At 56.5% G+C, this 15,103-nt stretch overlaps 1 protein-coding gene across 2 annotated transcripts; it reads left to right on the plus strand.

Annotated features, from left to right (window-relative positions):
• Window positions 1–578: 578 nt before the first annotated feature.
• On the plus strand, window positions 579–14,788 carry CLK3 (CDC like kinase 3). Of its 2 annotated transcripts, none has more exons than XM_020873575.2 (13): window positions 579–879; window positions 4,526–4,677; window positions 5,313–5,529; window positions 7,349–7,445; window positions 7,722–7,788; window positions 10,075–10,191; window positions 10,798–10,964; window positions 12,201–12,295; window positions 12,391–12,520; window positions 12,771–12,853; window positions 13,395–13,474; window positions 13,646–13,736; window positions 14,377–14,788. In XM_020873575.2, exons 2-13 carry the CDS (start codon window positions 4,526–4,528, stop codon window positions 14,551–14,553), a joined length of 1,473 nt encoding a protein of 490 aa, XP_020729234.1. In that variant the 5' UTR covers window positions 579–879; the 3' UTR covers window positions 14,554–14,788. The 2 variants fall into 2 exon arrangements, with proteins under 2 accessions (XP_020729234.1, XP_020729236.1); XM_020873577.2 differs by having other exon boundaries at window positions 815–922.
• Window positions 14,789–15,103: the final 315 nt, after the last annotated feature.

Below are 15,103 nucleotides of genomic sequence, written 5' to 3' on the forward strand. Positions count from 1 at the left end.
GGGGCTTTGGTGAGCCGCGGGAGAGAGGTTCACCGAGTGACTCGAAGAGAAATTGCAGCCCAGTCTGGCCGCGGCGGGGCTAAGGGCTTTTCTTTGGTGGGGGCTTATGAACTGAGAAACAATGCTGGTCCGCTTACTGCCATCCTCCAAGGATGCTCTAGGAGAAGGACACACACACCACCACCCGCTTTCTTCCAGACCCCGTCCCATCAGAGACCCCGCATACAAGACTGTTCGGGATAGGCTCAAACTGCTGTGCACCTACACTGGGACTTGGGTGTGCCCCACGGCTTAAAGAAAATAAAAAACCTGCACAAAGAATAAGGTCTCATTTGCTTCTTCCACATAACCGGTAGTTGGGACCGTCTGCTCGAGTCTCCGTGATCTTTACCGCACTCCTGGGCCCCGGAGCCAGGCCTTGCGCTCAAGCCCCGCCTGGTTTTCACGGAGGCAACAGCGAAACAATGCCCGCCTCCCGGCGCGCAGGAAGGGACAGACGGGCACGGGCGGGGTTGGGGCTCCACCTTTTGGCTCTCGGCGCAGTCCGCCGCGGGACGAGCCCCCGTCGCGTCTTTAGGGCCTACGTGCGACGCGACACGGCGGGAGGGCGGACCGCGGTCAAGGACTTCCCCTCGACCCTACAGGAACCAGGTTCTGTAGCTGCCCTACGGAGCCGTACAGAGAAGACGGGTCCGCCAGAGCCTTCGAGTCGGGGGTTAGAGCGGCCGGGGCCGGGGGCAGAGCCAGGTCTAGCCCCGGGCTGAGGACGGCTGCGTCACGAGAGGGGCGGGGCTGCCACGGGCGGAGGCCGGAGCCGGAAGCGGAAGAGGCGCTCGGAGCGGGGAGTGGGGCCTAGCAGCAGCCTGAGCCTGGCAGACCGTGAGTGTGGGGCCCGGGCCCGTGACGAGAGCAGTGGCGGGCGGTGAGTCGACGGGGAGGGCGCGTTAGGTGTGGGTCCCGGGGCTCTTGGTTCGGTCTTGGGCTTCTCCCTTTCGTTTTCTTCTCTGCCCATCTCAGGCCGCGGCCCCGACCTCTCACCCCTGACCCGCCGCTTCTTCCCCAGAGGGCGATCACCACAGACCCCGACCGCTCGCTCCCGCGTGTCGGCGTCCGAGCATAAGAGGCCTCTGAGGCCCCTGCTGGGATCCATCCAGTTTTGGCCCTGCAGCCTGCCCGCGGAATGGGGTCGGGGCCCTACCTGGGATACCCTGGAGGGGCTTTCAGACCCTTCCCTCCCCCTGGCTCGAGGCTTAGTTCGCAGACACCTCTTCCCCGCGCGGCTTGAAGTTTGATTCCGGCCCAAGCTGGCCTGCCTCCCCCGCCCCCCACCCGCCCACCCCAGGTCTCCCCTCGCCTCCACTGTTGGCGGTTACGGGGGACGGGGCTCTGAGATCTCTGGGACCCGAGCGTCAGGAAGGGACGCGAGCGAGGGCCGCAGGCCCCCTGCTTGTTTTGTTGTGATGATGGATCCGCTCCAGCCCTGAGGAGGGGCCAGGCCAAGCTGACAGTACAAATGCCCGGGCTGCTCCTCGCTCCAGGAGTCTCTGTGCTTTAGTTCCGGGTGCGGGTGACCTGGTGTGGAGCTGGGGTGGGAATCGCCTGAGCCAGGGCTCCGTCGAAGCAGAGTTGGCAGCCTTCCAGCTTCCCTCCTCCATGCCCTTGAAAAGGAGGAGCGTTTCACCCGGTGGTGGCGGCTTGCAAGGTGGCAGGTTTGAGGTTGCAGTGGTGGGGCAGCGTCAGCCAAAAATAACCGTGGGGCGCTGGGGTGGCAGGGATCCGGGAGGGCAGCCGCTGACCTGGCTGGCTGCTCTTCTTGTCAGCCCAGTTCTCTGGCCAGGAGCAGCAAATGAGATGTAAGCCTGTGCTCAGAAAAAAAGCTGGCATCCTCTGCCTGGTTTTCTTCGCATTACATTTTTCTTCATTGTGCAGAGCAGAGCCTTCCAGAGCATAATTGTGGCCCTTACCTTCTTTTAACAACCTGTTTGCAGAGGTCTAAGAATTAGAGATAATTGATGAGAAATGGGCCCTAGAGCCCTAGATGGAAATAATGAGCATCTGGTATTTCCAATATTTCAGCTGCCTAGAATGTGTTAAAGGAAGTTATATTCTCTATGATTGCCTTGTGTGTGGTGTTTTATATAGCTCTTACACTTGTCCTCTCCTTTGCCAAGTTGGCTGGGAAGTTGTGTTATCTCCATTTTCCAGATATGGTAACCAAGGCCCAGAGTGACTTGTATGAGGTTAAGAGACCAGTAAACAGCAGTACTGGGACTTTGTTCAGGGTTTTCTACCCAGAGCTCTCTCCCCTCTGGTTCCTTGGAAGTGACTTTTAAAATGTCCTTAGGTGGTGCTAGTGGTAAAGAACCCTCCTGCCAATGCAGGAGATGTAGGTTCCATCCCAGGGTCGAGATCACCTGGAGAAGGGCATGGCAACCCACTCCAGTAGTCTTGGCTGGAGAATCCCATGGACAGAGGAGCCTGGCAGGCTACAGCCCAAAGGGTCACAAAGTCAGACTTGACTGAATTGACTTAGCATGCATACACACAATGCTCTTAAGGCATTTAACACAGACCCAAAGTTGTTACCTAGAACCTTTTTAATGTTGTTAGTGAAAAGCTGCCTTCAGTACGTCTTGTGGGCCCAGACCTGTGCTAGGCATTTGACCTTAAGGCATGTACTAGGCATGTTACTTAAAGGGTGGCATAATTTAATCCTCACGGAGCCCTGTAAGAAATTACTATCCCTGTGTTGCAAGAGGAAGCTGAAGGTTGGAGTTGTTTGATAACTTGCCTAAAGGCACAAGCTGGAAGTGGCAGTGCCAGGATTCAGATTGACTTCTGACTCTGAAGCTGTGCTCTTTCCATTAACATGACCGTGTCTGTACATGAACCTTGTAGGTCTCAGGAGGGAGTCTTTGGCCTGTTGTGGACTAGACCAGGTCTGATGCTTTGCCCAGTGAGGATGGGCAGTGCCTTTGTTCTGGTCACTGGAGCATCTTCCGTGTCACTTAGTGAGATGTGAGATACTGCCTTCATTCCATTACTTGGGGACCTGACCCAGCCATAATGGCAGGGAAACAGTGAAACATTAATCTGCTGATCACCAGAACAGAACTGCAGTCTGACCTCTTGAGCTGTTACAAAGTATTTATCTCCAAGGCTTGCTGGGGCCTAGACTTTTAGGTAGAGGGCAGAAGATAGCTGCTAGCCAGGAGATTGAGGGCAGTGACTTTCTTGGGATCCCAGGAAAGCTCCCAGGTGTTTTGTCAGATATGCTTTGGTGACCTGCTCATTCACGGAGAGCTGTTCCATCCTTTTCTCCTCCAGACCCTTCTCATGAGATGGGGCAGCCTCAATGGATTTGTCCAAAATGTGCTTCATCAGGCAAGCCCAGGACTGACCACCATTGGTTGGCTATGGCCAAGTGAAGGATTGGGAGGGAGGCTAGCTATAGTCTCTGACCGAGCCCTCCCAAGGGAGCAGTGTCACGTTTGGGGGTATGGGTGGAACAGGGAGCTGGCCTCACATAGCTCATGGCTGAACCAACCTGGCAATTTCCTGTGGTGAACATAAATTCCCACTGAACTTGGAATAGTGAGGTGGGGCCCTTTTGGCCTGCCTCTGTGAACACAGAGCCTGCCAGACAGACAACCTTCTGGCTCCTCCTGAGATGGGCACAAAAGAGGGTACTGGATCAGGGGATTTAGAAGAGGGAACAGTAATGGTCCTGTGGGGGTGAGGCACTGCCTGGCCATGGCACCAGTGGCAGGTGGTCTAAGGGTGCTAAATAGGCTTCGGGCAACTCACTTGGTTGCTCTGAAGACGCCTGGCATCTTTACTGATTCTGAGACTGAATTTAGACGAACAAGGGCTGGATAGACCCCCATGTCTGCTTGACCAGACCCTCAGGTGGGCTCGGGAATGTTTTGGGGCCCCTCTTTGTCCGAGGGCTGATCTCATTTCTGCCTGTGGCTCCTCACACTGATTTGTGGTCCTTGCTCCCTTGAGTGGGGTACAGTTCAGGGCCTCAACCAGGCAACTTGGCTTCTCAAACTCGAGGTCTTTCACCCCTTGCTCCTGTGTGTTGGCTCCCTGCCAGCAGCCTTTTGACTCTGACCTCTGGCTCAACAGAACAGGTCCTTCATAGGACCCTACAGACAAGCAGGAGGGAACTGAGCACAAGAGGCTCCCTTTCTTCTTGGGGGTCTTCTGTGGGGGTGCTCACCAGCCCCTTCCTGCATTCTGCCTCAACACCGGTCCTGGCTCACCTGGTTCCCTGAGTGCTCAGGCCACCAGGCCACTGATGCTGTGCTGGGGAGGCAGCTGTTTGTTTGCTCACCAGCAGAGAAGGGTGTTACCCATTGTCTGCTGTTTGACCACTGTGACCTCAGAGTTCTTCATCACTTCATAAACCCCTGGGAGGGGCTGCCCCCAAACAGAACAATGGGCCTCTTCTTCAGGAGTGCCTAGGCAGCCCAGTGGCTGGCTGTGTGTTCAGCAGGGCTTTCTATTTCTTGTGGCCTAGATGCATCACTGTAAGCGATACCGCTCCCCTGAGCCAGACCCATACCTGAGCTACCGCTGGAAGAGGAGGAGGTCTTACAGTCGGGAGCACGAAGGGCGATTGCGATACCCGTCTCGAAGGGAGCCTCCGCCCCGGAGATCTCGGTCTAGAAGGTGAGAGGGAATTAGGTCACAAGAAAGGACTCCTTACCCCTTTGGGCTCGGGAGATAGTCTGGAGGCTTGTGGCACCCTGGGCCTCTTCAGGTGACTGCCGCCTCCGCCCGGCTGCACCTGGATCACTGCCCTGTCCTCTTCCGTCTCCTTCTCTGATCTCACCTGCATTCCCTGGCCTCAGTTCACCGCCATCCTTGCCACTCCTTCTTTCTCTCTCCTTGAGTCTTCCTTCTCCTAACATGTTCCCCCGTTTTGTAGGCCAGCATCTCCCCTGCTAACCTCTGAGCCTTCCTCAGTGTGGGTTAGAAACATAATCTCAGCCCTTTCCCGAGGTTGGTCTCTGGTCTTATCTCAGCCCCTAGGCCAAAAGTACAGTCTCAGAGGCCCTCCGCCACGCCCACCTTCCCCTGTGCTCTGCCTCCCTCGGCCCTGGATGGATGCCGACAAGAGCCCAGGGTCTGGAGACTGGAGTTCACATACACGTGCTCCCCTTCCCCACCTCCCATAGTCCGGATGCCTCTGCTCCAACAGGCGACCCTTGTGAGCCCTTTGCAAGGACCCCACCACACAAGTCTTGCCTGGCAGCAGGAGCCTGCTTGGGGGGGAGGAAATTCTGACCAGTGACTCTTGGCAGCCATGACCGCCTGCCCTACCAGAGGAGATACCGGGAGCACCGTGACAGCGACACATACCGGTGTGAAGACCGGAGCCCATCCTTTGGAGAGGACTACTATGGATCTTCACGTTGCCATCATCGCCGGCGGTCACGGGAGAGGGAGCCGTACCGGACCCGCAAGCATGCCCACCACTGCCACAAACGCCGCACCAGGTCTTGTAGCAGCGCCTCCTCGGTGAGTGGTGGCCAGAGTGTGCTGCTGGGGCTTGAAGGCCTCGTCTCTTTCTAGCCTTCTCTCAGGTGGCTGGTCTGGGTGAGTACTGCCAGCCGTATGCACGCGCATTTGGTGTGTGTGTGTGTTGTGTGTATGTGTTGTCTGGTCCAGTTGCAGGGCTGAGCAGGGGCCCAGCTCCTCTGTCTTCTGGCCCACTGGCAATGGCAACTTAGGGGTTCTGGTTCCGGCGCTGGCTGGCCCCTGGCCTCCCTGTCTCCACACTGCTCCAGGCACAGGCCACGTGTGCGAGTGGCCAGGGACACTTCTTCAGGATCCTTAGTAGGGTTGCTGGTATGTGGTCTGGAGCTGTTTGACCTGGTCCTTCCCACCCAGAGATTGCCCCGCCACAAGGCTGAGTGCTCTGACTGGTGTGGACTGCATCCACCTCTGCAGTCTCCTCTCCACACCCCTCACCAAAGGCCTGGAGGCTGGGGTGCCCATGGGTGGGGGGTGGGGTTCATCTGTCAGTGAGCTTGGACTGGGACCTGCACTCTGACCTGGAGGCACGCCCTCTTCAGCCTCACCTCTTCATGTGAGGGGCAGTCAAGGCAAGGGGGATGAGCTGCCTGTGAGGAAATGGCAGAAAGGCCCCCAGCTCCCGGCGGTGTCCAGTTGCAGGTCACATGCCCAGAGCAGGGCCTGGAAGCATTCTTATTGTGGAGTGTTGTACAGATCTCTGCTCAGACCAGGAACCTGCTCTGCGCTCAGCTCTCTGGGAAGGAAGGCCAGTTGTGTGTCTCGGAGGGTATATGGTGTCTTGTCTTCCCTTCCCAGCCCTCTGCCCTCCCTCACTGGCTCCCGGCCACGAGGCCCCTGAGGAGTATGGTGCAGCAGTGGAGGGGGGCCAGGTGTCTTCTCTGCCGCGCTTTTCCGTGACTTCTCTGAGTGGCCGTGGGTTGAGGGTTGACCAGGCACCCGGCATGGCCTGGTCCCCTCTCTGCACACTGCCACAGGTGTGTGGCTCCTCCTCTTCTCTTTTTGGTGCCCTTTGTTGTCATGAGGCTCAGGTTGGGCCTGGCCTGTGAGTCGCCTCGGTGCCAAGGCCAGGGCAGGAGCTGGCTTGGGGCCTGTGTGGGCCGTCGTGGTGGTAGGCCTTGGAGAGTCGACCAGCCCAGAGGATCCAGCGCTCCTTCTCTGCTCGAGGCTGGTGGTGCAAGGGCTGCCGACGAAAGACTGGTTCTGCTGGTGATGCTGAGTCTGGCCACAGATGCTGTCTAGGGGCAGGTGGCAGCTGTCGGGCATGTGTAGGACCGCGTGGGCAGGCAGACTGGGCATTCTGCAGCTGAACCGAGTGGCCTCTGACCATTCCGGATGATCAGACCGAGGCTCGGCCTGCCGTCTTCTTGCACCCTTCTCATTGCGTCTTCACCCTGGCCGAAGCTGACACGGGAGGGCCGGGAGGGGGAGACTCAGTGGAGGCGGGAGTCAGGCCTGCGACTCTCCACATGGCCCAGCCCCTTAGCAGCAGAGGCTGGGCGTCTTTCTGAGCATTTGCGGCGCCTTTCTCTTAGATAATGTCCGAGTTTTCTTTACATACCTGTAGCTGTTTTTACTTTTCTGTTTTTGAAGTCAGTTTGTGTCTTGACGTGTCCCTTGCAATATCCCTATCGTTATATATGCTGTGTGCCTTATGAAATGCTGGGATCTGGAAAATCCAATCAACCAACCCACCGGCTCCTCACCGTCTCCACCTCTGCCTTTGACTGACACCTCAATCTGTCAATCGGAACCGCCTACCATGCGATTGGTCGGATGGCGTTTCGGGGGGCGGTGCATGCAGAGAAGCCAACAGAGCAGTAAGCGCAGCAGCCGGAGTGTGGAAGATGACAAGGAGGGCCACCTGGTGTGCCGGATCGGCGATTGGCTCCAAGAGCGATGTACAGCCACCTTTCGTAAAACTTTACCTCTCTACTTTCTATTCCCCTTGTTAGACGAGACCTCTCCTGCCCGAGGGGCCTCTATTGCGCGTGGTGCCTTAGAGGGGCCACCAGTAATTGCCTGAATGACACAGACGCTAGCAACTTCTGTTTTTAAGAGTGTAGCAGTGAGAAAGAAACCTTTTATGTTTTTGAGAACTTGAATGCTGTGAACTTACAGGAGCTGCCAGCCCTCTGTCCTCCAGGTTCTCATGCCCTGTTTCTTTTCTCTCCTAGATGAGATTGTGGGGAACCTGGGTGAAGGCACCTTTGGCAAGGTGGTGGAGTGCTTGGACCATGCCAGGTAAGCTGTCCTCCTGGGAAGAGCCGGCCCGAGGTTCTTGAAGGTGGTGGCAGAGCTTAACCTTTTTCTCTTCGAAGAGTAGCACCAAAGCTCCTATGCATGTTGGGTTTTTACTGATTCCCTAAAATAGGGAGAAATTCCTGGGATTCATGGGCATGTTGCATCTCTGCCTAAGAACTGATGGTTATTGAATGGTGCTGTTCCAGTTTCCCCACTTCCTCAGGGCTGTGGTAGAGATCAGAACAGGGCAAGACCCTGGCCCTGCCATGGTCTGGATCTGCTTCCTGTGAGCTCTTTTAGGGGCCTGGCAGGGGTTTGAGTGTACTGCTGAGCCCAACTCAAGCATGAGCCTCCACCCTCTGGAGGTCTGCCTGAGAGGCCATGTAGGCCCCTGTTGAGAGGAACAAGACCCTGGGCTTTCTCATCAAGCGGGCTGCTGCCTTCTGCAGCGTGGCTAGGGGTTGGGCCCCTTCGAATGTGCTCAGGTAGAACAGGGGTACACCTGTGTGTATTGGGATCCTGCCGGGGGTCCCTTGCTCCCTTATAGGCTGAACAGTGAAAAACTTTTCTATCCCTTGCCACTCCTTGAGACCAGAACCCTTGCTTCCTCTCCCTTAGGCTGTGAGGCTGCCGCCTGCGAACCCACTGCCTTCGAGCCTTAAATGGCCTCTCTTTGGTATGGCGCTTTGGCCAGAAAGTGCCTGTGTCCTTGCTGTCTTATTTGAGCCACGTGCTGCCTGTACGTGACTCTTGTATGATTTTAGGGATGAAGAAGCATGCTCAGGGTCTGCCTGTATCCCCCAGCTCGAATGGAGGAGCTGGTCACTGCTCTACTTGGCGCTCCCATGTTGAGGGGTGCCTGGAGAGGACAGTTAAACCTAGCAATTCAGCCTGCCATGTGACCCCCATCTAAGGTAGTGATTATTACCAGTGAAGCCTCCCTGGGCTCCCAGTTCCCATTTAAACACTCTTCAGACCCCATGTGGCCCAAGAAGTTAGGGCTGGGACCAGTGGGCTTAGGGACATGTAGACGATACAGTGGTGAGAGGTGGCAGATCTGAGAGCTGTGGCACCTGGGGGCTCTCTGGGCTGCCACTTTGAGCAGCTAGATGGGAAGCGAGCCTTTGAAGTCACTAAAGGGCAGGCCTAGGGCTCAGGGAATCTTTAGGGAGTCCAGAGGGAGTTGGCCAGTGGGCTTGTTGTGAGAAGGCAGAATTCAGCTCCACAAAAGGAAGGGCTGCCCAACTCTGGCAGTAGCTGTGTGGAAGTGATGAGTTCATCTCAAGGGTCGGAATGCTATTAAGGGATGCTGTTCCAGGAGTCTGGAGTTATGGCTTTTCCTCTGAGGCCCTTTCCTACTCTGAAAATATGGGAAAATGGGATGAGAAAAATGCACAGTGTTCTAGAAGATGCCTCTGCCCTTTGACCTGTGAACCTTTCTGGCACCACGGCCAGCTTCCCAGAGGCCTTAGGCCACACCCTTGTGGGCCAGGGCTTATCAGTCTAGTTTCCCACTGGGCATCTGAGCACTGGCTCTCCCTGAGAGTGTTGGGCCTGACAGCCTAACCTCCCCAGTTATTCTCTGCTGGGCACCTGCTCATGGCATACAGGGGTGGTGCTGGGGGTAAGGTGGGAGGTATGGAGCAGGAATTATTAAAATCCTCATTGGACGCTGAATAAGGGTTCCTGGTGCTCGGGGGGTCTCTGACAAATGCCACGGCTGGTATTGAGACAGGTGGGGCCAGGAGGTGTGCTGAGGGATCGGTCCTGGGGTTCAGTGAGGGGAAGAGCCTCTGCTGGCACCTTTCCCTCCTGCCAGGCTCTCACTCCCTCCTGGAACCCCAGGAGGAACAGTTTGTGTAGAGTTGGTGATGTGCTCAGGAAAGTCAGGAGGTGCTGCAGAGGGTTCTGAGTGGGATGACCAGGGTTCTGACCAGGGTCAGGACTGACTGGCCTCCAGGTCAGGTAACTGAGCAAGCTCTAGGGCCGGTGCTGGTCAGCAGGATAGGGCTCTGCTTCTCTGCCCACTCCTCCTGGGAGGTGGCAGCAGCTGAGATCATAAAAACCTAAGACTGGCACGGTTGTCAACAGCAACTTCATATTGCACAGGTAGAGGTCTGGAGTTGTGTGAGGCAGGCTAGGCATCAAGAATCTGCTGTCTTCAGGGCAGCCCTTGTTCCTGGAGTCCTAAGTAGCATTTGCGAGGAGTTTGCTAGGTTGGGGTGGAGGGTGGGGGAGGGGCTGCATAGCTTCTCATGAGGACTGCTGCTTCCTTCCCCGGTCCAGAGGGAAGTCTCAGGTTGCCCTGAAGATCATCCGCAATGTAGGCAAGTACCGGGAGGCCGCCCGGCTAGAAATCAACGTTCTCAAGAAGATCAAGGAGAAGGACAAAGAGAACAAATTGTGAGTATCGGCAGGGGATGGGCGGGAAGCTTCCTAGGGGTCAGTGTGTGTCCAACCCAGCGGCCCAGACTCAGTGAGGCCAAGCAGTACCCTTTCGCTGGGTCGGCACCATGCCTTCTCCCGACAGCCAGAGACGTGGGGTCTGGAGAGTGAGTCTTGCTGGAAGGAACAGCTGGGTTTCAGTCTAGGCTCCACTGCAACCAAGTCTATGTTCTGAGGTGGCCTCCTTGCCCTGCATTTGAATTAAGAGGCTTCACTGGGTTGTGGTGGGCATTAGACAAGATATAAACCCCAAACTGTTTGGGATGCTCACGTAGTCGGAGATATCCAAAGGAGCACACAGACACGGAGCAGTCACCTCCGCCAAGCACTGTGCTGAGCCCTGCAGACTCAGGAAGCTCGGCAGAAGGCGCTCGTCCTATGGAGTGGCCTGGTTACTCCACCTTTCTGAGACCAGGGACTGTGCCCATAGTTTTCTTTTTTGTGAATCTGCATCCTGTTTGTGACCCAGCAACCTGGGAGGGAGTGGGACTGTCTTCACCTGAGGGAGCGGGTGGGCATCCAGCCCCCCAGCACAGACCCTGAGCCCCATCCGTCCTTCTCCAGCCTGTGCGTCTTGATGTCTGACTGGTTCAACTTCCACGGTCACATGTGCATCGCCTTTGAGCTCCTGGGCAAGAACACCTTTGAGTTCCTAAAGGAGAATAACTTCCAGCCTTACCCTCTACCACATGTCCGGCACATGGCCTACCAGCTCTGCCACGCCCTTAGATGTAAGTTCCCACCCTCAAGTGGAGCAGGGGCAGCCTCCTGTCTGCAGCAAAGGCACCTGGGGGCCCTGCCCTCCCATCAGTTGCTCCAACACATTGCTGACTGTTCTGCTGGGCCTGAGACACTAGGGCCCCTTTGGCTGAAAGGCCTTCAAGTAGGAATCTGTGATGATGGAGAGGCTGCAGTCCCCTCCAGGGGCCTCTGGAGCTGGCCTCTGACCCCAGGCTCTCCGGAAGAGAAGAAGGGAGAGAGATGCTCTAGGATTACCCCCGTACCAGCCCCATTCCTACCTTCCTGCATAGGATGAAGAGGTCACAGACTGACCTGGTAGATCCCACCCACAGATCCTATCTGCACAGACCCCGTCTGTCTCACCATTATTTCCCATCTGTCTGCCAGCCTCTAAGGTGGTACCTGTGTTCAGTGCTGCAGGATTTGTAGTGGTTGAAACAGGTAGGAAAGGCTCACTGGAGAGGTGGCGGCTAGACCTAGAGCTAGACTGGCAGGGTCTGCATAGGTGACGGGACCAGGGAGAGCGTTCCAAGCCAGGTGAGCCACCCAATGCTGGCACAGAGCCTGGCATGTGCTGCAGCTCACTGTGGTGAAGAGAGGGTCCATGTCAAGAGAGATGGGCTACACCATTGGGAGGGTCTTGAGTACCAGATGGGAAAAGTGATGAGTGGCAGGGTACAGCCGTTGGTGGGACAGGGTTGGAGGGAAAAGGCAGACTTCCCCCTGCTCAGGGCAGGGGGTGAGGGGAGAAAGGCAGCACTGGCTTCATCGTTTCATAGGGGGCCCTGTGCTTGGTTTAATGCTCTCCTACCATCATCTTGAGATTCTAAGTAACTTTTGAATAAGGAGACCTACATTTTCATTTTGCCCTGGGCCTTGCAAATTATGTAGCTGGTGCTTGGGAGAGGGAACCACTCCAAGACTGATACTGCAGCTTTGTTGAGAGACCTGGTCCCCTGCAGACAGGTAGAAGGAGGTTTTCTAAATGGAAGGCATCTCCCCTGCCCCCTCAAGAATTAGAACCCTCTGAGTTCATAAGTACAGAGAACCCTTGAGAGGGAAGAGCAGACACAGTGTGGTCCTCTCCCTCTGCCACTGCTGAGGGTAGGGGCTGAGGGCTCTAGCAGGCTGGCTCTGGAGGAGGGAGCTGGCCTAGCACTGGCAGGCGGGCCAGAGAGGAAGCCCAGGTTTTCAGTGTCTGCTTCCCTCCTCTCCTGCTCCCCCAGTTCTACATGAGAACCAACTGACCCACACAGACTTGAAGCCAGAGAACATCCTGTTTGTGAATTCTGAGTTTGAAACCCTCTACAATGAGCACAAGGTATTTATTGGTGGGGTAATGGTCGAGGCCCTGTTCCAGGAGTTGGTTACCCACCAGTACAGACTCCTGACCTGGCTCCCTTCCCTGTCCCTCAGAGCTGTGAGGAGAAGTCCGTGAAGAACACCAGCATCCGAGTGGCTGACTTCGGCAGTGCCACGTTTGACCATGAGCATCACACGACCATCGTGGCCACCCGTCACTACCGTCCACCTGAGGTGATCCTTGGTGAGTGACTGCAGCTCCCAGCCCGATAAAGCAGGCAGTTGTTGGCAGGCTATGAAAACAGGGAGTGTGGTGCCTGTTCACACCTGGGGCCAGTGTCCTGAGTCTCTGTGGCTGTTGACTTGGTCTTAAGAAAGGGACTTCTGCTGGGTTTTGTCCAGGAGTCTTGGCAGACAGCGTGGTAGCTGCCCTGTGACCTCTGGGCTGGGAGCACAGAGCTGAGTCTCATAGCCCACCCCATTTTGGCTTTCAGAGCTGGGCTGGGCACAGCCCTGTGATGTCTGGAGCATCGGCTGCATTCTCTTTGAGTACTACCGGGGCTTCACACTCTTCCAGGTAAGGCCTCTCCCTCATCACCCCACTACCCTAAGCTGCAGAGGCCTGGTGTGGGAGGGACTCCCTCCCACCCACTCACCAGCATGTTGTGAGATTAGACTCCTGAGGGCTGTAGGTGCTTGCGAAGGAAGAGGTCAGTCAGGGTAGCTTGAACACTCGGGGACTCTTGCAGTCAGTCATCAGGGAAGGAGGACTAGGGTGGGAGGAGTGTTCCAGCCAAGGGGCACAGTGTGAGTGAGCAGAGATGGGCTGGGGCAGGGCACTTTCTAGGGAAAGAGAAGAACTAGCCAGAATGAGCTGTCATCATGCAGTACACTGGACGGGTGGGGAAGTCTCACCCTGAGGGAAGAGGCTGGCTTCCCCCCTGGTCCCAGGCTGCCACCAGGTCAGAAAGGCTGGGGCTGCTGTCCCATTGTGGGTTTGCGTCTCCTGGGGCCGGGAGAGACCTTGACCATCTTTCTTATCCCTTATTCTCCGAGGGACCTTGAGGGGGCGGAGGCTGTCATGATTCCCACTTGCTGTGTCCCTCACCCTTCCACAGACCCACGAGAACCGAGAGCATTTGGTGATGATGGAGAAGATCCTAGGGCCCATCCCATCACACATGATCCACCGGACAAGGTAAGGATTGCTCCCTAGGGCTTTCCTGCCTCAGAGTGACCTGGCAAAGCTGTTGCCCAGACCTTCCTGCTGGGTCAGGCCAGGGTCCCCTGCCTTGCTTCGCTGCTGTTCTCCACGCTGCTGCTGTCTTTCCCACTTTAAGTTTCCACCCTTCCTGTCTTTTGTTTTCAGGAAGCAGAAATATTTCTACAAAGGGGGCCTGGTTTGGGATGAGAACAGCTCTGACGGCCGCTATGTGAAGGAGAACTGCAAACCTCTGAAGGTCAGTTTCTGGCTTCCCCCAGCTCAGCGCATGCAACGAACCCCCAGGCACTGGGCAGACACAGCAGAGGCCAGGCAGCTGGAAATGGCCGCCTTGTTCCGGCTCTGGGCGGCTGTGCCCAAGGCTGTCGGGTGCTGGCAGTGAGGCTTCTTGCAAACTGCCCTAGAGGGGCCCTTAGCTCTTCCCCTTTCCCACAGGGTGGCTCTGATGTAATCGGGGGGCATCCAAAGAGCCAGATGTCCAAGACCCTGCTACTTCCTGCTCCCTCTTTTCTCAGTAGGCAGGACTGAGGGGAGGGTGGGGGAAGACATAGACATGGCCAGGAAGCCTCTGTCAACTGCATTTGCTGCTTGGACAACTGAATTTCACAGAGGTGCTGTCTACTCCCACCTGTCAGAACTTTGCACATGGGGGCAGAGGCATCAAGCCAGCGACACCCAGTAGCCTGACAAGTTCAGAGCAGACATGATTACAGGCTCGAAAAGCAAAGAGCTACTCCTTGTCCAGGAGGGCAGAAGTAGTCCTTCGGGGGGCATCCTGCCTCCTCAGCCATGCAGCAAGGCTTCCCAGAGGCGAGGGGGACCGGCTGTGGCCTCCCCCGGCCTGCCATCACACTGAGGCACCTTGTGTCCCTGAGCAGAGTTATATGCTCCAAGACACTCTGGAGCACGTGCAGCTGTTTGACCTGATGAGGAGGATGTTAGAATTTGACCCTGCCCAGCGCATCACACTGGCGGAGGCCCTGCTGCACCCCTTCTTTGCTGGTCTGACCCCTGAGGAGCGGTCCTTCCACACCAGCCGCAACCCAAGCAGATGACAGGCGTGCGGCCACTGCACCAGAGATGGAGAGCGGGACTGGACTGCCCGGCCCCTTTCCTCCAACCTCTACCACCGGCCCCAGGGCCAGAGCCACCCAGTGAACAGTGCAATGTGAAGGAAGGCAGGAGCCTGCAGGGGAGGAGACCTGATGCCCAGCTGCCAGAAAGCACAGATTTGACCCAAGCTATTTATATGTTGTAAAGTTATAATAAAGTGTTTCTTACTGTTTGTAACCCCTGGTACCAGTGTGTCCATCTCCAGGCTCCTTGCCTTCTCCCTTCCCTACCTTATTAATAAAGTTTTTCTTAGCAGTGCCGCTTGTGGAGAGCTACGTGTGAACTAGGCCAGGCCCGGAAAGGCTAGCCAGAATCTCGGGTGTCCCCGAGCCCAGGAGAGCAGCGGTAGGTCTGCTCAACAGTCCGGAAAGGCACCTGGGCCCTGTACCTCTCAGCCCCAAAGAACATACCGGAATGGCCCACGGGTTTACCTCTCCTTCCAGCCCTGCCTCTGGCTGAGATATCAGGCTGTGTATGCCCAATAACTGGTGG

Source organism: Odocoileus virginianus, chromosome 16, assembly GCF_023699985.2.
Source record: "Odocoileus virginianus isolate 20LAN1187 ecotype Illinois chromosome 16, Ovbor_1.2, whole genome shotgun sequence".
NCBI lineage: Eukaryota > Metazoa > Chordata > Mammalia > Artiodactyla > Cervidae > Odocoileus > Odocoileus virginianus.

Bases quoted from the DNA above. Each gene is read 5' to 3' on its own strand.
- CLK3 (XM_020873575.2), top strand. From the start codon at position 4,526: ATGCATCACTGTAAGCGATACCGCTCCCCTGAGCCAGACCCATACCTG. The intron at 4,678-5,312 runs GTGAGAGGGAAT...GACTCTTGGCAG, and splicing joins CGGAGATCTCGGTCTAGAAG to CCATGACCGCCTGCCCTACC. The intron at 7,789-10,074 runs GTAAGCTGTCCT...TCCCCGGTCCAG, and splicing joins GAGTGCTTGGACCATGCCAG to AGGGAAGTCTCAGGTTGCCC.